The sequence below is a fragment of the Microtus pennsylvanicus genome, chromosome 1 (genome assembly GCF_037038515.1).
Source record: "Microtus pennsylvanicus isolate mMicPen1 chromosome 1, mMicPen1.hap1, whole genome shotgun sequence".
Classification (NCBI taxonomy): domain Eukaryota; kingdom Metazoa; phylum Chordata; class Mammalia; order Rodentia; family Cricetidae; genus Microtus; species Microtus pennsylvanicus.
In genome coordinates this window covers 157,613,393-157,634,836 of record NC_134579.1, presented here as the reverse complement: position 1 = coordinate 157,634,836, position 21,444 = coordinate 157,613,393, and the positions used below count along the sequence as shown (strand labels likewise).

At 45.2% G+C, this 21,444-nt stretch overlaps 1 protein-coding gene across 1 annotated transcript in view; it reads left to right on the top strand.

The window, feature by feature from the left end:
- The first annotated feature begins 11,851 nt into the window (after positions 1-11,851).
- The window catches only part of Sim1 (SIM bHLH transcription factor 1), a 74,426-nt gene continuing 64,833 nt past the window's right edge, over positions 11,852-21,444 (top strand). The window contains exons 1-2 of the mRNA XM_075959210.1: positions 11,852-12,092; positions 12,596-13,206. Coding sequence (XP_075815325.1) covers positions 13,032-13,206 — 175 coding nt within the window. The 5' untranslated portion in view covers positions 11,852-12,092; positions 12,596-13,031. The remainder of the gene's footprint in view (positions 12,093-12,595; positions 13,207-21,444) is intronic.

Sequence of the window (21,444 nt, the reverse complement as noted above, 5' to 3'; positions counted from 1 at the left end):
AAACAGAGTAGGAGCGATAGCTCAACAGTTTAGAGTACTTGTTGCTCTTTCAGAGGACTGGGATTCAATTAATAACAAGAAGATGATGGATCACAACTATCTGTAACTCCAGTTCCAGGGAATCCAACACCCTCTCCTGGACCCTGAGGGCAATAGGCATGAATGCGGTATGCATAAATGCAGGCAAAACACTTGTAAGCGGACAATAGAAAAACAAAAAACAGATAAGAGACAACACTTAGTGGGACGTGTGTTTCAATGGGTAAATGCACAACAGGCTTGATAGAACACCCTCAATTGACTAAACTCTGTCCTTATAACTTGAGGCAAGATTCTCTCTCTCTCAATCTCTTTCTCTCTCTGTCATTTCTACTGTTCCTATTTATAATAGTGGTACCTAATTTATAGCTCTGTCAAGAAGATAAAATGAAAGTGTGTTTAGCCAAGGGCATGATATGTATTTATATGTATAACTTACTTATTTTTTAATTTTATGTGGATTGGTGTTTTGCTTGCATGTATGTCTGTTAGAGATATTGGATCCCCTGTAACTGGAGTTAAAGACAGTTGGGAGCTTCCATGCAGGTGCTAGGAATTGAACCAGGATCTTCTGTAAGAGCAACCAGTGCTCTAAACCACTGAGCCATCTCTTCATACCTGGTTGTACAATCTTTGAGATGTTAGACAACATGGTGCTTTTACTCATAGATTCCAGTACATTAAAGCTGCAAAGAACTCCCAATAGGTGAGCAGTTGCCTATTAAGAGGTCAGGTCAAGATAACCAAGCTCAGATATAAAACAAAACCTGTGTGTAAAAGACAGTTATGCCCATACAGGTCCATGCAGAGTGATAAAGAACACAGTTTTACGGTCTAAATAAATAGACCATTGTATTATAAAGTCCAGACACTTTGCTAAATAGCAAACCACAATAAACTATGTAATAAATTTTCATATCAAAAAAAGTTAATTTGATTTGTGGTAACAAAAGAATTATTCCCTAAAATCCCAATTTATAGAGTTCTCAGGAGAATAATGACATCAAACACTTGAAAAGCAATTTATTATTTTTTTTTTTCGTGTTTGGTTAGTTGGAGGGAGGGCATTTATTTATTTATTTATTTATTTATTTATTTATTCTGCCCATTCTGTCGCAGGGAAAACCTTGTAATAAAAGTGTCCACCTATAGGTGGCAAGCGTGTACTGCTGGCACTCTGTCCTTGAGCGCCCTTGCTAACAGATGCCACTGGGGACGCAGATGAAAGTGAAAAGAAAGAAAAAGAAACCTAAAAGAATGTGGAGAAAAAAATTTTCACATGAACTTAAAATGGAAAAAAAAACCCACAATGATTTATAAGATAATTAGATTCTTCTGCAAAATAATCTTGTGGAATTACCCAAATGTATTCATTCAGAATATATTTTGCAGAGTTTCTACTAAATAGCATACTCTGACCTGGAGTAGGAAAGACACATTCTTACTCTGAGAGCCCAGTCGGCCTGAGGCCTTCTACCTGCAAACCTATCCACTGAGAGCCATTGCTGACCACAGCTGCTGTCTTTGATTTTACAGATGAGACCACAAAAGGTCAGAAACTCCAGGGCAGAGGCAGTCAAGCTGCGCTGTGAATCTTGTCTCTGCTATGAAAGTTAGAAAGGGACAAAGGAATCCACAACTTGTGAGTAGGACTATGAATTTTTTTTTTCAGGCGTACTACTCTCAGAGATGAGCTGTTCCTTCTAGATTATAATGGCCTCAGCAGCCTAAAACCTGTCCTTACTTTAGCCAACCACACCCACTTCCTAACCAGAGGATGCATGTTTCCCAGAGTGAGGGACAGGACCTCCTGAACCTCATAGCAAGACACAAAAGAATTTACCTTATTGTCAAGAAAACTGTTCCTCTATCTGGCTTCAGTTTTTAAATATAATAATCTTGCTTTAATGAAACACTGTTTCATTCAAACAGCATTGCAGCTAGGTGTTTTGGCTCCTGCCTATGATTTCAGTACTTGGGACTTAGAAACAAGGGGATTGGATCTGGTTACGTTGCTGCATCTGGGTGTGTTTCTGAAGAATAAGATTTTAGAACATTTTTTTTGGACCAAAGCATACATTCAGATTAAACTTTAATGGCTACTGTTGAATTGATTGCTACGAAGGCCAAACTGTCTTCTTTATTGAACCTCTCTCCATTCCTCTCTTGCTTTCCACCTATACACTAGGCCACTTTTATTCCATGGTTTCACTTCCTTCTCTTTCACACCAAGCTTATATAGTTCATCTCAAGTTCCTATTGGATAGCCTGTCACTCGTGTCCTGACTCTCCCCATCTTTCCGCACTGCCGTTGCTCCTCCAGGCTGAAGCTCTCATCTTCCCTGGAGTGGACACCTCAGTCTCCCTGCCCTTCACACTGTTCTCAAGCATAGAGATCTTGGGTGTTAAAAAGCAGTTAGATCTTTCAAGCCTCTGCTTAAGATCCTGCGCACAGCAGCACTGTTAATGCCAAGTCAACACTATCTTACACCTGACCTCAAATTTCAAATTGGTCAAAGCTGGAGAGAGTTTTTAAAGTTCCTGTTTGGAAATATATAAACTATTTAATACCATTTTCCAAACAGAACTTAGAAATTAAATTTAAAAACTCAGTTATTTCGAAACCATTTTCCTCTGAGTTTGGCCAATCTATTTTCAAACCATTTTGCGCACAATGATGTGCAGTCCCTGGTAAGACCCTCTTGTTGATGCTTCCCATACCCATGTGTGTTTGTTTTTTTTTCTCCATTGTAACATTTACTTTTATTTTCCCCATTTCCTTTGGAATATGCCCTCACAACATGCTATGTCATTTCTATTCTTCCAGTCGCCTGGAATAAAAGTCACTTGATTACCCATTCACCACTGAGGTTCCTCCATGATTTCTTCCCCAGCAGCACACAGCCTTGGATGAACAAGGCCGGAGGCACTGGTGGGGCTGGTGCTAAACCTGACAGCGGTTTTTATGCAAATTATGGAAAGATGCACACTCAGAGTAGACTATAGAACAAAGGCAGAGCCAAATATCAGCTTTTGCCTACAGAAGAAATACAACCTTCCCAGGGGGAACAAGAAGCTCTAGAAATGGACCAGGAGTGTGGGCTTGGCTGGTCTTTACCACTGCACATAATTCCATCATCAATTTGCAACATATCCCAGAGCAGTTGTTTGACTTATTTGAGATATGGGTCACCCACCCACCCACCCAGGACACACACAAAAAAAAAACAAACTGCAAAACAGACATGGGATCTTACAACCCTGTCCTGAAACAGATTTCTTCACCATCCTACCAGTGTTACTAATAATACTCATTGGATTCCCCCATTTTAGCACATCACATAGGTTATTCTTGCTCTTTAATTGGAAAGAGGAGCATTTGGCTACTCATGTCTTACACAAGTTTTTTACTCCAATGCAGTGATCTGTCACTAGCAACCCACCACCAAGACCTGCTGTCCGAAGCCTGGTTGATGCTTAGACTGCAGTTAAATGAGAACATTTAACTCTCTGTCATTTTGCAGTGGAACCTGCCTCCCAAATTTTCTGCACAATGTGGTACCAGCTTTGGGCATTTCTCATTCAGTATTTGTCTCTGTCAGCTAGTCTGAAAATTGGGTCAGAAATACTTGACAAATCACTAGCTGCCTCATGGTTACAGGTGGTGACGTATCCCTGCTGCAGCTGCTTATCCACGAAGCTGGAGGTTAAGACTCTGTTCCTGAGATGTAAACTAGGGAAAACCCCACATAAAGCACCGGTGTTGGGCAGAATACCAGACAGACAATTTTCAACTGAAATGCCAGTTATTAGAAGTCATGTGGAGTCAGGAGTTGCCATGGAATCCATTTGTGTCTAAACCAGCTCCTCCTGCTGGAATAGTTTCTCATTATCATGTCTTTCTGATGGGAGGGGTCAGAGTGGAAAAGAGAAAGAATGTTGCTCTGTATCTAAAAAGAACTGGCTTATAAAACTCTAATGTACTTACACCCCTTAATGAAGAAGCAATTACAAATTTTAAGAAGAGTTAGTAGAAATTGTTAATGCCCATTTTATGGCTGTCTGGTTTGCTATCGGTTTGTTTTTTTCCAGTGGCTGTGGATTAAGTAGGGAGAACACATGATGGCTTATGGTATGACATTTATTATTCCAAACAAGTCATTGGATCTCCAGGAGAGAAAATAAATATAAAAACTGATCTAAGCCCTGATGGGCTGCACACTTACTGCGCATGTTTCATCTTCTCTCCTATGTACCATTTTTTATTTAGATTCTTAGCCAAGCCATTATAGCTTTTCCTCCAATAAAATAGTGTGTTAGGATGAAGCTATCCCCTTGTTTCCTCCATGTTATTCATTCCAATCATGAGAAGTAATAGCGTGGCATATGCTCATCCTTAAGTTGTTTTTGTGGTGAAGTCCCCATGCGGTTGCAAGTAAAATACAGAAATAGGTTGATCAAATGTCAACCTGGGAAAACTGAATTTCACAACACACAGAACCCAGAAACTAGAAAGCATGTTAACATATGTACAATATAATTGATTAAAATTAGTCAGAAGAGCTGCTGGATGAAGAAACATTGGAATTATGTTTGCATATTTCTCTTATTCTGTGCTTTGCGTTAGACAATGTGAAGCATGCTGTATTTAAAACAAAACAAAACAAAGTCTGGATGAATGACTCCTGAACTTGGAACCTGTTTCACCTTGCGAGTGTCACCAGTGAGGATCACTCCCATGGCTTTTAAATGCTTTTATCTTGATTTAAAGCTAGATCCTGTCCTTTTTCCCCTTACCCAGGGGACTATGGTCCACCTGAGACCAAAGAAGCCTCCGCCGTCCACTGGTTTGGCATTGACAGTTCACAGGAGACAAACAGATCTCTTAGAATGAATCTCTCTAACAAATTCTGACCGGTGTTTTTCACCTGCCAGATAGGGAAGAGTTAATAATGTGTCTCATTACAAGGTTGTACCACGTTTACTCATTGCTTCTGGGAATGTCAGTTAAGACAGCTTTCCTGGAGAGCAGGTTAGCAATGTTGAACACAGACACACATCCATGTCCCTTTGACCCAGCCACTCTACTTTTAAGAATTTATAGATTGGTAAATGACATGGGTACAGTGCTCCTTGTGGAAACATTGTGATAACAACAAGAGAAAACAAATCTGAACACCCTCCATGGGTGACAGGTAAAATAATTTTTGCTAATACATATCCTTAAAATGAATGCTACATGGATATTTAAAGAAGAAAGAATGAGGAAAATGTCTGAATCTGTCATAGAAAGTGAAAATTTAAGGTGCAGAACAATGTATAAAATCCATTGTAATGTTTGCTTGAATATGCATATGGAAGCCTTGACTCTAGGAAGCTAAGTAGCGGTGCAGCAGCAGACACAAGCTGACAGTCTACATGCATTCCACCCTATGCATCCTCCTTTAAATATAATCTAATAATCTGAATCTCCAGGTAGGCCAAGTGTTAAGACAAGCAATGATTTTGGTAACCTAATGTCTGGATATTCACTCAGCTTTAGGCTGGAAAGATATTGTAGGGGGAGCACGGAGGGATGGGCAGGTTCTAATAGTTAATAGTTAAGTCTGATTTTTGAACAAATACTATTGACCAAAACCTCTCTAGAGGTCTCCTAAAGAGGCTCAGTGGCTACATATGTTAACTATAACTTCTTTTACAATCAGAGGGGAAATTCAACAGAATAGTCATTATATGACAATGAATTACCCCTAAATTACTTCCATCTTATATCAATGCATTTGTAAAATATATTTTTCATTTATTTACTTATTTATTTTGTCTTTCAAGAAAGGGTTTCTCTGTGTAGCCCTGGCTGTCCTGGAACTTATGGCCTGGAACTCAGAGAGAGATCTGCCTACCTCTGCCTCCGGAGTGCTGAGATTAAAGGTGTAAGCCACCACCATCCAGTGTAAAATACAATTTTTAACAATTCCTTAAGGAAGAAGAGGATCTTGAAAATATTACACAAATACCTACAGGTCAACAGAGTCCAGATGTCACACTGTGACCTGAGAGGAGGAGGCAGCAGCTATTCCAAGGCAAATGGAAATCCAACACATCAAGGCGGGGCCTCTTCCTCTGGTGACATTTCCCTGCCTCTAGCATTGTGCATGCACCTGGAATGCTTCATTGTTTATTTTTCTTTAAAACATCGGGAAGGCACCGGAGATATAGCTCAGTTGTTACAGTGCTTGCTTTGGATGCATGAGACTCTGGGTTCAATGTCCAGTACTGGGCAAACAAATAACCAACAAGTGAAACTGCTGAGCCTGCAGATCCGAGTTCAAGCACAAGACCCCACAGGGTAGAAAAAAAGAAGTTACTCATACAAATTTCCCTCTGTCCTCCCCATGTTCACCCACCCACCCATGGACAAGAAACAAATCCTTGGAGACAAGAAATGATTCTCTGTTAGGAGAATCAATGACCATCTGCTATTGTGTGTGTTTTTACAAGGCCTGCCCCAAACACTTTGTCTTTCTTGTAGCATAGCTGAGAATCCAGAACCCTGAAGTATTCTGGTGATGCCTTGAGCACATCTCTGTTTTCCTCAGATGTCTTCACAGTAGAGTGATCTGAGCTAGTGCCTCCTGCACTGAGGAGGCAGACTCAGGTGATCTCTATGAGTCTGAAATCTACACAGTGAATTCCAGGTCAGCTGGTGCTACATAGTAAGATCTTGTCAGGAGGGAGGGAGGGAGGGAGGGAGGGAGGGAGGGAGAGAGGGAGGGAGGGAGGGAGGATAAAAAAGTGATCAGAGCAGATGGATGGCTTGGTGCTTCTTTCCCCTTGCTTTGGGGCTGCCCTCCTTTCCAAGGAAGCATTGTCAAATAGCAGTCAGAATGAACCATCTGCAGAGAATCTCTCCTTGCTGGTGGGCCTGACCTAGACAGCCATATTACTTTATGTTTGTTATTCCTCAACAGCAGGACCCACAAGAAACCTCTACCCCTTGAGACTGACTTTCCAAATGTAGTTCCTTTACTAGCCACCGCAGCAGCTCTTGGTTAGCGACAATGACTGTGGAAGTGGACTTGGCAGTCAGTGTTTGAATCAACCTGCGTGTAGACTCCAGAGATGGCACTCCCAGTTTAGAGACTGGAAGACAGTACCTAGCCAGGGGGCATTCACTCTCTGCCCTAAGTCCTACGTCAGGTAGTTTCCCAAGACGACAAAGGCAACAGCCACTTGAGGTTGCTGAATTAGTTAGTGATAGTCTTCCAGTATCCAGACTGGTCACAGAAGCCCTACGCGCCAGTGATGGCGTCAGTGGTGCTAGCTGAAGCCATCACCTAGGTTTTTCTGGCGATCAGACTTGCAGGGGGTCGTAGTCCACTGCCTGCCACCGGATTTCAGATTCTTAAATCAGTGTGGGGCCAAAGGACCACGTTTAAACGCCTCAGTTCTGTCGTAAGTTACCCAAATAATTGGCTGGGTCTGGAAGCAGGCAACTGGCTTACTTATTTGAAGGAATTCACCACAACCTTACCCTCACTTCCTAAAGAGCTCAGGGCTAGGTTAGCAATATAGTTTGGGGTGCACTGAAGCTAACAGCTAAAAGAAAAAAAAAGCTGGGGCTTAGGGAAGGAGAATGCCTTCCAGAAAGCCAATCCAAAGACCCTCAACTCCCCCTCCCCCAGAGGCTGGCATTAGAGTACTGGAGATGCCCAAACTCACCTCTTTCCTTTTCCTCAGCCCCTTTTCCTCCCCCTCCCACTTTTCGTCACCCTCACCTTTCCTTAGTTCTTCACTCAGTCCAGCCCCACCCCCGCCTGGAAATCACAGGCCCATCTCAGCCAGTTCATCTAGGGATCTCACAAGGATGGGTTAGTCACCTCTTCTCCACCTTCCCAATGTCTGAATTAGGGCTGAATTAGGGTCGCACCACTCCCTGAGGAGCAGGCTCCAGTCAGCTTATAGCTTCAGAATGCACAATATCCTCTTTCATTGCAGACAGAGCTTTCAACGAACGTTTTATTTTAAAGCATAGAAGTTTTGGCTATACAACTATGAACGGCAATAGAAGCAGCACTCACTAGTAAGTAGCCAATTCAAGGTTGTATTTTAGATTACAGTTTTAAAATGTGGATGGAAAATATCTAGAATATTCAGAGAAGCGACACAAAACCCTTACTTACATTCACCATTTCTTATGTTGATTTTTTTTCCCAGTTTGTAGCCACTGAAGCAAATATTTTTCTAACATCTCCAAGGTCAATTAAGGTAGATACTTGAGTAACAACTCCAGAAAAACTGTCTCTCTACATGTCTCTCTCTCTCTCCTTTCCACTCTACCTATCCACTTTCAGAGATTCCTGAGAAGATCCCTAGAGAAGAAACATTTATTGCAATTTTTAAAATACTAATTTTGACACTGTTTTGGTGATCCCTTGGTTTTTTATGACAGACTCTCCCCCACAAGAGGGGCAAAGGGTCCTTCAGTATCACAGCAACCTCACAAGAGCCGTCACAATCTTCCTGTATGTCCAAGATAGCATTACAATCATCAACATGTGTTCGTGGAAGAAAAATATAACTATTTCTGAAGGCCTTAGTATTTTCCTAAATTGTTCCATGGTAGAGAGCTGAGCACTGTATATAACATATTTAGTTGCTTAAGTTTTTATAAATATGCCTTTCATCCTGATCTTGCCATTAATTATAATTTTTATCTATGTTCTTTGTACACCTGAGAGGTGCATGTGTATCTATAGCGGCCTGATTGTAGAAGTCACTAAGATGCAGATCTAGGATGTCCAAATGTGGCATTCCGAAGGCTTAGAGGAAGCATGTGAAAAGTCTGTGTCAGAGCAGGGGTCAGCACCACAGTGCAGGTTCGGGCTGCTGCGCTGAAACCCAGCTTGGCAGCTTGTCTTGGGATTCCCTTCAGCGTTCCCTTGTTCGCGTGCAACCTCAGCTCGCGCGGCTCTAGCTTGGACTTTATCTGAATCTGAGATCGAGAAAGGTCAGCCCGCCTTCCTGGTCGAGGCTCCGCCCTGGCTCTCCGGACTTGGTTGGCAGCAAAGGCTCTGCCAGTTCTCGAATCCACTCGGGGAACCTGCTGTGCCCACAGACCCTGGCGTCTGCAGACGAAGTCTGAGAACCCCTCACGCCCCCAAGGGTTCCCGTCGGCCAGCTTCCGGGTGCCCCTGGGGAGACGGACTCTCAGAAGAATGCTGTGGCCACTCAGCTTGGCTGTTAGTCCTATTGAGAGAGGAAAGGAGGGGGTTAGTATGGTTTGGCTTTGGGAATCTGTGTTCCCAAAATCTCCGTGCTTCGGGAGGTGACTAGTCTAGGCAGACCCCTGCTTGGCAGGGGTGGCTCGCGTGTGCGGGTCTCTTTCTTCTTGCGTTGGCAAATAAGTGGATAGATTTAGCCCTCAGACTCAGGAAACTTGTTTAAAATTTCCCACGCCAGAGGCGAGCGCGAACACGTGGGCGACACCCGGGGTAGGGGTTCCCAGCTGGTGTCCCTCGCTGTCAGGGATCGCTCGCGGGAGGGGCTGGCGGGCGGGGTCCAGGTGCCCGGCGTGGGAGCCAAGGAGGCCAGTTCCAGCACAAAGATTAAAAAAACAGGTGGTACGTTGCCTGGCTGACTCAGTCTTTCGGTAAATGAAGCCCTGACAGTTGTGTGCTGAAGACTTAACGAGGGCGATCACCTCTGGATCGGGCATTGACTATATTAAAGGAAGTCTCCAGGAGCTTAATGGACAGCTGAACTTCTGGGGGATCTTGGAGGGACTTGCTCGGATCCCCTATACACTTGTTTTGCCGTCAAGACTCCCATCCTCATTTTGCCCCTCTTTCCCCTAAGGCAAAATATTACGTTCCTCTTCAAAGGGGTCCTTGGAGAAAGCCTGGCCTCCACAGTCTCCTCCACCAACCCCCACAGAGGGTAGGTTCAGGTTTCAGGCCCCAGAGAGGCACTTCCACAGCTTGCGCTTCGTTTGAAGTAGAGATGGGGTGTGAAGCAAAGGCAGGCTGCACAAATCTTGTCCAGAACACAGTCGAGCAGAAAGCCGCTGCTTAGTTTGATTGGTCTCTTCCTGAGATCTGTGCAGGTTAGTGGAAAAGAGAGTCACCAAAGACCTTTAACACACACACACACACACACACACACACACACACACACACTATCACACCACCACACACACAGCATCACACATATCATACAGTAAGAAACTTGAGATTATCTGGTCTTTATGGAATCTTGTATGAGAGCCACAGGACACCTCTACCGCCCTGCTCACTTCCCATTGACAGTGTATCTTTAGATGGAAGATGCTCCCAACCCACCCAGAATCGGGCCTTTAAGTGGCTACAGCCACTGGGGAAATGACTCCGCCTTCTTAATTAAAGCCCTGTTAACTGGTTCTGGTTTTGAAACATCTACACAGTCTTAGTTTAGTTCTTTTTTCTTAGTTTAGTTTCTTTTTTCTTTCTCTCCAAATCTCTTTCTAGGTGTCGCTCAGATGTGTAATTATTCTCCACACCCCAGAACACCCCCATTGTCCAAGGATTCTAATGCCATTGGGAGACGGGGGACTAGGAGATGACAGATTTCTTCTTATTTTTCAACGAACACTCTTAAAGGTGAGCCGAGTCACTATGGCACACGACTCTCTTCAGAGAATTTATTTTCTAAGAGCCACAAAGAGGAGCAGAGCGCACAGTTCCCGGTGTGCTGCTGACTTCCAAGACATGCGAAACCAAGGATGATATCTGTGAGCTGCATTGTCTTAAGGGAAACTTAACTTTTTTCTTTTTTTTATATTTTATTGCGGTCTATTATATTCTTAAAACTGGAGGGTCTCTAAACTACAGTTTTTCAGAAACAGATCTTATGAATTACGTTTGAGAAAGGTTGGGAAATGTATACCTTTCAAGTTCTCTCAGTTAGACTTCCCACTCTGGAAGGAATATTCATGTTGGTCTTTTGTCTCTTGAAATAAAACCCGCAGAGTTGCCCAGCGGTTTAGATAACAACGCTGTGAGACGTCTATCTGTACACTAGTTGTTCCAACATTCTGATCTCAAATATCACCTCCTTCTCCCGACAGTCCACTCTGTTTCCCATAGGACACTGCCTAGTAGAGCTAGCTGTCCATCGCATCAGCCACAAACGCGAATCATTTTAAAAAGACGCCCCTTTTTGGGGAATTAAAGGTAGGTATTTATTTCATCTGGTGAAGAAAAATGTCACAGTGATGTCAAGGTAAAAAGGTCCAGCGTCGGTCTCCCTCACCCGGTCCTGCAGGCATGAGGGACTCTGCCGTGGGTAAATCCTGGCCACCTTCTCTGGGTTACTGTCGCCTCCCTTCCTGGAGCCGGGGTCAGCCTGCCGCCTCGGAAAGCTCCCAGCCCGGACAAGGCCGCGTGTGTGCAGACACCCTAGTCGAGGGAGCGCGAGTGGCGCACAGTACGCGGAAGGCAGGCCTCGGGGTCGGGAGCTGCGGCGGCAGCGGGGCAGCGGCGACCCCGTTGCCCGGGGCTCATTAGGAGCGGAGCTGCCAGGAGCGTCGTAGGACCCGAGCCGCGAGCCCAAACGCGTGGGGGGTGGCGAGGGGAGCACTCGAGTCACTCAGCCCGATTGGCCAATGAGAGCCGCGCCTTGGGGTCCTTCTGGCCAATAGGAAGAGGGAAGACTCGAGAGTGGCATTGGAGAAGGGCGGGAGAAAGGGAGCCTGGGAGCGAAGTTGTAGCTAAACCCGGTAAGCTATAAAGAAGTTACAGGGGGGCGCTTTAGGCTCCCAATTAGGAACAGTACCGGCTCCTAAGCACCACGGAGGAGGAGGACGGCGCGGAAAACACCTCGCCCTTCCCAAGCCCGCGTCCTCCTCCTCCTGCTATCTCCCTTCCCCTATTCATGTCCTCGGGAAGGGCGCCCAGGCTCACCCTGCAGACTGCGGGTGACAGCGGGGAGGCTGGCGCCGAGGCTCTGCGGGCACGCAGGCATGAGCGCAGTTAGGGGGCGGGAGCCTCGGCTGCCTCGGCGGCGCGCGACGACGGAAGGTAGGTAAAGCCCGAGGCGCCAAGAGCGCCAGGCGATGCCCGCGAGGGGCGGTCGCGCGTGCCACCTGTTAACTCTGCTCCGTAGAGCCCGGCGTATGACTGCGGGAGTCCCCTGGGGCTCGATGCGTAAGCGGCACTTCTCGAGGAACCGGTCAGACGTGAGCCCCGCGCGCAAGAGGCAGTCGGGGTGGCGGGCAGTGGAGGAATTCTGTGCGGAGGACTCCCGAGTCCGCGGCCCGAGAGCTTGGCTCGGGTGCGCGGCCGAGGGCTCCGCAGACGTGCGTTTAGCCGTCGGGGCTATCTCCCAGTACGAGGCAAGCGAATCTAAGCGTGACTTGCGGGCGACCCTGCTTGGGCCAAAGTCTCCAAGTTTTAAATACCTTGTGTCGCTACGAGCAGAACATGGGCGCAGAAGCCCTTTGGGGCCGTTTTGCAGAATTGCAGTGGGTTTGAGTCTAGCCGAGCCAAAGATCTCTCATGCTCTGGTGCTCTTGTTTTCATAGTGATCTGAAAGAAGTTACGTGGAATTGCAGTTCTCCACAAAAAAACGGCTCCGAACGCCAGAGGGACGAAAAAGCAAACGTCGGGTATTATTATGTCGATTTTCCAAGGACCGGGGTTCTCACCACAGAACCGATGAAAAGGCTGGCTCTTCGGGAGTCCTGCCAGCATTTTATACTTATAAATCAGTAGGATTGCCGGGATTTGCTGTGGACCAGCAACTTTCTTATCCTTAAACACCTCACGATTTCAAGAAAGTGTGTTTGTTTGCTTCATTTTCCTGATCCTTCCATCATTCCGGTCTCCCCGGAGCCGATTTCAGCCTCTTCGTTCAAAGTTATGTTTCTACCGAGTGTGATCGCTAATTGAAAGTTAACTTTTGGTTTTGGATGAGTCTGTGGAGTTTACGTTGTAAGAAGAAAGGGAGCCCGAGACACGATGAAAGAAAAGTCTAAAAATGCTGCCCGGACGAGGAGGGAGAAAGAAAACAGTGAATTTTATGAACTGGCTAAATTATTGCCTTTACCCTCAGCCATCACCTCGCAGCTGGACAAAGCATCCATAATCAGACTCACGACCAGCTATCTCAAAATGAGAGTGGTTTTCCCAGAAGGTAAGCGGCTGTACCTAGATTGAATTTCAAAGAAGGCGTAAGTCTACCTAGCTAGCAGAGAAATGTACTAGTTTTCGCCCTCGCGGGGATATATTCTCTGCAAAGGGAAACTTAACCCTGAGCAGTCAGCGCCAAACGCCCCGTCTTGTTCTTTTTCTAGTCCCTCTCTGTTCCCCATACTTTCCTCTCCAGCCCACACGATATTTTCGGTTGGGAAGCCCAATAGGGCTTTTGTCAACACTTCAGATACTTGGCTCAGTTGAAAGTACTGCTAATCCAAACACGACTTTCCTTTTTATTCCTCTCATCAGAAATGTATCCAGTAGAAAGCAGGAGTATTGTCCGTTTGTTATTTTTTCCTAGGTATAGATTAGACCTATCTATGTGGAGCAAGGTGAGCCAGCTAGTTTCTCAAAAGGATCACAATTCGGCAAGAAGAGCGAGCGGACATATAAACAAACAGTATGTCCTGACTGGATCAGTCTCTTGACTCTTTATGGTAAATTGGCTCTGAGTATTTAAGACGTTCACCAAACTAGTGCTCAGAATACCCAAGTTTCAAGGAAAGCAGAAAGAATGTGCCGAAAAGTATCCTCAGTGTTGGGCTGGCAAAAAGGTCCAGACAAATTCTCAGACGGCCTAGAAGTTAGAAGAAGTAACAGCAGATACGATTTCAAATTGGAATTTTAGTGTCCCAAATTCACTGTGAGAAGGAAAGCAGCCTTCACAGAACACGGTTGTGTGTGAAAGCATTTCGGCTCACTGGGAAAAGTTATTGCGCACTGGGGAAGGGGCGCTTTGATCTTCCATTTGCTGCTCTTTACTCACAGCCAAATAACAACCAGAATAGAAAAAATATTTTGTTAGGGGAAGAAGTTTTGAGAATGTAAAAGAATGATTACTAGACAAACAAAACTTCTAGAGAAAGATCTGTGCTTATTTACAAGTGAGAACGTTTGACATGTTGTCTGTTGGTTTTAGGTATTTGAGGGGTGCTGTTTTTGATGGGGAGAGTAGTTATTACTAGAGGACGAAGTTCTCTTCACTTGATCTTTGTTTAAAAGCTTTCAGAAACGCTACAAATTAGTCAGGTCCACAACAAAAGCCTTCTAAGTAGTTGATTTCTACTCTCAATTCCGTTAGTGGTGTTATATAGTTAATTCCTTGAACATCTCCTTTCACCCTGAAATCCAAAGAGGAGAGAAATCGCGGTTTATAATACTTAAAAAGTTTTGGGGTTTGTTTTTCAAGGAGAAAGGACACACACACACACACACACACACACAATCACATTTCACATCCAAATTGTGCTGAGAATTGCAGATGGGAAAATCACCATTGTGCCACACCGCCTTCAGCTTTAAAAAGAGATCTCTTTGTCTTTTATGCTGTCAGCGCCTACTTTATAAAAATAAAGCTATTTCGAACTCCGCTGGCTGCGCTGTTCCTAACAGGATTATTAGCAGAGATTTGTCAGCTCCTGTGGTCTCAGTGGGCTCCCTTTCTGCGTGATTTCTAGTGGGTCTCCTCAATTATCGGTGCCGATGTCGCTTGCTGTTTGATCAGAAGCAGCATATGGTGCCGCTTGTGGGGCAGAGAATAACCGCGGGAGAAGAATAGAGGGCCGACTTCACCAGCAGTCACTCAACAGAGCCCCGGAACCCACAGGCCAGAGACCTTAGTCTGCTTGGTGCAGATCGTGGAGAGAGCCGGGCTGGGTATTTTTGTTTGTTTTATTTTTGTTTTTAAAAGACGACTCCTCTTCTGATGACGCTAGCTCTTTAAAATTAAAAATCGCCTTATAAAGAGATAGAAGGACCCAAAGCAAATAATTTAAAATTATTTTTAAAAAGAGCGGCAGGAAAGATTTCCACTGAGGTCTCCTTGGTGGCCAGGTCCATCCCATTTGGCTACTTTAACCGAAAATTGTGCTTTCTATATCCCTCTCTTCCTGAACCCCGGCCCCTCCCACCTCTTCTCTCCTCTACGGGTGAGTGTGAGTTTATGAGGAGGAGGGGATGCACGATGTGTGAACTCTGGGCACATCATTTATTTCTCCAGCTTCTGTGGAGTTCATAACTCACCCGCGGCCTCCACCCGATGAGTTAGCCAGGATCATCAGAACAGCTGGCACCTAGGGATAAGGTTTTAATTTTGAGGTTGTTTGAGCTTCAAAAACCCCAAAGCGAAATACAGCCCCTTAAGATAGCAAAGAAAACAACAACGACAAACAATTACAAAACTCAGCAGTTTTCAAAGGAGCAAAATAGTGACAAGCGGCAGAACCAGGCACTACCTGCAGGGGGTGCCAAATTGCACACGGGCCTTTACTTAAGGTTGATTCTAAGCATTGGGCAAACTGAACACTTTTTATCGCTGTAATCTTTTTAGTGATGCTAAATAGAATTTGAAGTTACTTTACACATCTTGAAGCATTCCTACTACACAGTAGGTGTTCAATAATTTCTTGTTTTAAGAATAAGTACGGCTATTTTATCATGGTAAATATCCTATCACATATAAGACAGATTTTTATAGGTTGTCTAATCTCAAATGATTACAAATCTGATAGCACAGCTATAGGCATAACAACGTTGTAAAACTCCTTTTTAACAAATCACTTTTATACTACTGGGAAATGCCCAAAGGATTTATGGTAAGTGGACAAACGAAAAATTCTCCCACATTTCCCTGAATAAAAGGTGGATAGAGAAAACAGGTTATTCCCTGTAACCGCCCCCCTCCAATGAGTGTAGTGATTTTCGTCTGGGTCCATGTTCCGAAAAGATGATACTGAACAGTTGAGTACAAAATGAGAGAGGGAGAAGACAATGATGCAGGAATAACTAAGAATTATTCTTAAATTGGGTTTGGTGGTGTACATCTGTAATCCTTCCTCTAAGAGCTGAGGCCCAAACCAGAAGAACAGGTGGAGGTCGAAGAAAATGAGGAAGGGGGAGGAACAAGCATTAGATCAGCATTGGAGATTTAATCAGAAGAAAAGAATATCAAGGAAGGGTACTGCACGATCATTCAACATGGGGGAAGATCATCTGATTAATCACGTTTCATTTGAAAATAGTCTCAAAAAGGAAAACTTAAGGAATGTAGAAAAAAATAAATCCTTGGTGTTATCGAAGCCAGAAAGATGGTAGTAAGGTATTAAAACAAGGGGCTGGAGAGAGAGGGCTCTGAAGTTAAGCGCTGTTCTTCTAAAGGACCTGGGTTCAATTCTCAGCACCCAAGTGGCAACTCACAACTGTCTGAAACTCCAAGATCTGCCACCCACACATAGACATGTGTGTAGGCAAAACATCAGTGCACATAACATAAAATGAAATTTAAAAAGGCATTAAAACAATATTAGCATGACTTTATGTATGTGCAAAACAGAACAAATTCAACTTTAAAAGAAGTTTTGGCCAGGTGGTGTTTGTGCACACCTTTAATCCCAGCACTCAGGAGGCCGAGGCGGGAGGATCTCTGTGAATTCAAGGGCAGTCTGTCTACAGAGCGAGCTCCAGGACAGGCTCCAAAAGTTACAGAGAACTTTGACTCAAAAAAAAAAAAACCCAAACAAACAAACAAAAAATAACATAGTTGTTACCCAGCCAATTCTAAAGTAATTTTGGCTAGGGACATAGTGTATCAGGTATGCTTTCAAATCTGGTTAGAATCTTGGTAATATCAGTAAGATTTATTGTCAATATGTGTATGAAAAATAAAAATACTCACAGAGTTGAAATTCCCAAGACCTACAATATTCATAAAAAACCTGAAATTCTTAATCATTATATTTTTGAGTATTAAAAATACCCAAAGAATAAAAAGAAGCCAGTTTCTCACGTGGATGTGTGATTTAAGGCTGTTTTTCTTGCTGCCTGGGGAAATGATTGAGTATTGAGTTTCCTTGTTTGTTTTCTTACACAAGTTTTTCTCATTTAAAGCCTCCTTTAAGCACAGTTTTTGCTCAAGTCTGGCTTTCTTTGCTGAATTCCATTTTTAATGTTCGTTTTAAGTGAGTGCAGAATTAAACTGTGTGCAAGGCAGACTAGAACTTGTGGACTTGATCAATGGAAAAACCATTTTTAAGGAAATGGATATATCATTAATTAATACCAAACAACGAACACAGCATCATAAGCAATGGTGGGATGCTTTCAACCAGAACACAATTACCCATTAAAAAAAAGAAAACAACCTTAAATATAGAAGAATTGTTTTATTTCTTGGCGGCGGGTGGCGGGCATACAGTTCTGGGGAATCTTGCTAGCTTTGAATTTTTACAGTCAGATGCAAGCTTTGAATGCAAACTCCTGGATTCTTGCGATATTCCCTTGTCAGTGTAGGTATTTTTCAAGACAAGGAAACCAACAGTAACAATATCAATAGTTTGGGCGGGGCACTCATTGCCCACATCTTGGACCGCCAAGATTTAGGTTAGGATCAGTCCTGCCACTCAGAAAGTGGGAACGGAATGGGAAGAGTGGGCAATTTTTCCTCCCGCAGGTTTGAAACAGATTTGATACTCTGGTGGTTCTGTTTAGATCCCGGGTCGCTTCTTTAAAAAAAATATTAGATTTTTAAAACAAAACAAAACATTAATCCAAGTTCCCACTCCCTCCCCTCCTTCCATTCCCTCCTAACACCCTCCCACCCCGCCCCGGGTCGCTTTTTATCAGCGACCCTACGGTGCAGGCATTTTCCATCGCAGAAAGCTCGCAGCTCACTATGTCCGCGTGATGTATTGGATTCTTTTTTTGTGACAACTCTCCTTTTAGGGCACACTTTACAAACCAACCGGATCTTAGGTCCACGGAGAATCGGTCACCCCTAACTTTAGGACAGGCTTTGCTAGACACCAGAGTGTGATACATCCTTTGTTCTGCCAGTCCGGTGGTTAAAAGCTCAGCGGAGATAGGGTCCGTGCCCTGTTCGCGGAAGGGCTGGATCCGTAGGTCACCAGGTGCAGAGTCACCCTGCCATGGAGGCGCGGGTCTTTGTACGGAGATGGCACTGCCAAGCCTCAGGCATTTCCGAAGACTAAAAGCCCTGGATCATCGCGCATGACACCTTCAGCCTACATACAGGACACTGGTCCCCGGTTTTAAACTAGACCTGAGGAAACCCTGCTTCCCCCGAGTGCTTGTAGTGTTCAGTGACGCGCAGCGGGTGCGGTCCAAGTTACACAGCCTGGTTGGCAGCCTCTGTTTCCCAACCGGAAGCATAAACTCTGGGGCGGGATGAAGCACGGAGAATGTGACCAGTGAGTGACCTGCGGCCTTGAGTTGAGTTGCGAATCACAAACACACACACACACACACACACACACACACACACACACACACACGCATGCACGCGCACACACACTACAAGATTCCTGGCACAGTTACTTTGGCTCTGCCCCGGGAGAGGCGGGCACGCAGGGGAAGGGCACCAGTTGTGGGTTCACGCAGAGATACAGGACCGGCCTTGCCGAGGTTGGTCTACTGAGCCTCCGGAGAGCCCCCTCTCCGGCAGTGGCCTGGGTTAATTCCCAACTCCAGTGGAGATACTGGTGCGCTCTGGTGTTGGACGAAGTGCTTTGCTCTGGCAGTGCAGGAGGAATTGGTTCTGCCGGGAGCACCAATTCCACAACCTTCTCTACTCCAGAGAATTCCGTGGCTGAACCGCTCAGAGCCAGAACCCAGAGCGCTAGCCCTGACAGTGCTTTCAGTCAGGGCTCACAAGTCCTGCAGTGAGGAATAAGTGGTATTTGGGCGGTTTTGACTTTCTTTTTTAACACACTCCTCCCAAGTAGCAGCTACTAGCCTCTGGGGACCTGAAGTTAGAAGGAATATGCGAGAGCTTGTCTCACCGCGTCCCCGGTGGTAGACGGGTCATGGGACACTTCCCTATTGCCTCAAAGGCATACTAGGCATTGCGTGTGTGTGGGGGGGGGGGGGCACATTTCTATGGAGATGCCGTGCTGATGACGAAGGAAAGAAAGAAGGGGCCACTACAACAAGCTCTTCTCTTTCCGGTCGAGCAAAGGCGGTAATGGTGCCTGGCCTGTAATCTGTATTTTGTCAAGGGCATGAAATTCATTCGAAGGAAAAGCCCGATCAATTTATTTTTGCTGCTTGCAATAACACAGCTGGATGATGCTTTGAGCGCGCGCTAGACTGGGGCTCATCATTCATTCACCAAGAACGGGCCTAAATGGTGCCTGTGGGATTAGGTCAATTTTAGTGGATCTACTTCGCCTCATTTGGTTACTAATTGGTTTCTTGTTTTATAAATCGAAATCTCATTTTCAGGAAATTACAAAACCCGCGCAGTCAGTCCATTGAGGTAATCCTTGGGTCAGGGGGTATTTAAATGGAAATGGCTCAACCGCGCACCAAGGGTAAAGCAACAGTGAAACTTGCTTGGGTTTTCACATGAAATGTGAGCTAGCCCTTTAGATTCATAATAGATACATCCCTTCTAATGCTACTTATGTAAATACGATAAACCAGACTTTAAGGGAAGAGAGGGGCCTGAGAGAAGCAAAATTTATCTGCTGAGGTTAATGTGGCATATCTTGGAAATCTTCCAAAATAGATTATGTTTTCCTTTGTCTTCAGCCACTTTAGCTGGGGAAAATCCTTTTGTCTGAAACCTGATTTAGTTATCGCCTCCCTCACAGAGCGCCTTTTCTCCTTTGCAAAAACCCTGTTCCCTCTGCCTCACCGAGTTACAAGGGGATCTTTAGATCTTGTTCTCACTGTAATCTCGCCGCAAAGAGAGCTGGTTCCTCCTCATTTTAAACAGACAATCAAAGGATTTGGGCATTTTCTGCGGTAGGGCAAGTGCAGAAACGAAATCTCAGCCGCCCCCTTGCCAACTGAAACCGGGTGCTGGGGAGATTCATCGAAGGAAAGAGGTGAGAGGGTCCCTGGCAGTACTTTAAGATTTGGGGAAATGGGAACCTTGAACTAGTTTGGGGATAGGTCCTCCACACTTAGGAGGGCTAGCTCCTTCCTAGGTGAGATCCACTGGCAGAGCGGGGCAGTCGGTTCCTCATAAAACATTAACCCAGCCTCAACCGTGTGACAGGTTTTCTCTGCGGACAAAAAGAGAACTCAGCCTCTGTGAAACCAAGTTTCCTCCCAGGTGTGCATGTGGGGGGGAAGCACAGGCCGGGGAGGGACTCCCTTGTTAGCTCGCACCCGCACCCTCTCGGGCTGCTTATTAACCTGTGGGCAAGTCTTATTTTCCCTTGTAGGCACATGCTAATGAGGGCACAACCCGACAAAGCAAAACAGGCGCCAAGAGTTCGGAGGCAAGATCTTTTTACACGCCCCCGACAACCCCGCGACCCCACCCGGTGATTTTTTTTCAGGTCTTTAGAGTACCGGGCGGTTCCAGGCGACCCTCAAATTTTTCTATTAAAGACGTTTGTTTGCCTAAAACGCAGTTTTGCCAGCTTGCGGGGCTGCGAGAGCTAGTCTCAGACAACCACAGCCTCAGCCCGCTGGAGGACCAGCGGGAATGTCCTGTCCTCTGATCTCACGAAGCTTCTGGTTTTGAGGGGTCTGAGGGGCCCAAGGTTGACCCCACTCAAGTCCTCGGAACTCTCAGCAAGGAAGGACCTTTCTCTTTTCCTTAGATGTGGCCAACTCCTTCACGGGGCCAAAACTCAAGAGGATGAGGGGAGTGGAGGGAAGGGGAGGGGGGACGGCAAAATCGAAGAGATTTGTATAGGTGACTGTGACAGCCTCCCCACCCCCTTCCTGGTCCACGAGGATGACTCGGGCTAGGATCACAGAGTCACTCGGGGAGGGAAACCAGACGTGCTGGAGCGTCAGGGAGGATCACACTGCGCTATCAACGGAGGGAGGCAGCCGCAGGAGTGGAGCCGCAATATTTGCAGAGCAGTGCGGAAATCGTTAGATTTATTTAGGTGTGCAAACACCCAGAAAGACCCCATTTGAGCCTGAGGGGCGCTTGCCATTACTCGTTGTCAGGGTTTTGATCACGCGCTTAGGAAACAGGTCCTAGCTAACACCTTCAAAAAAGTCTAACCGGATGTCTTAGTGTGAAAAACTCTTCTCCTTTCCATATTACAATTCAAGCCTGTTTGTTACGTGTCAAACAAATACGTTTCAAAGTATTTGTTCCTAACGAAAAAGGTCACCTTAAGAAAAAAGAAAACGATTAAGGCTTGTTCGTGATGTAAAAACGAAAGGATTTAACTACTGAAGTAATTTCATC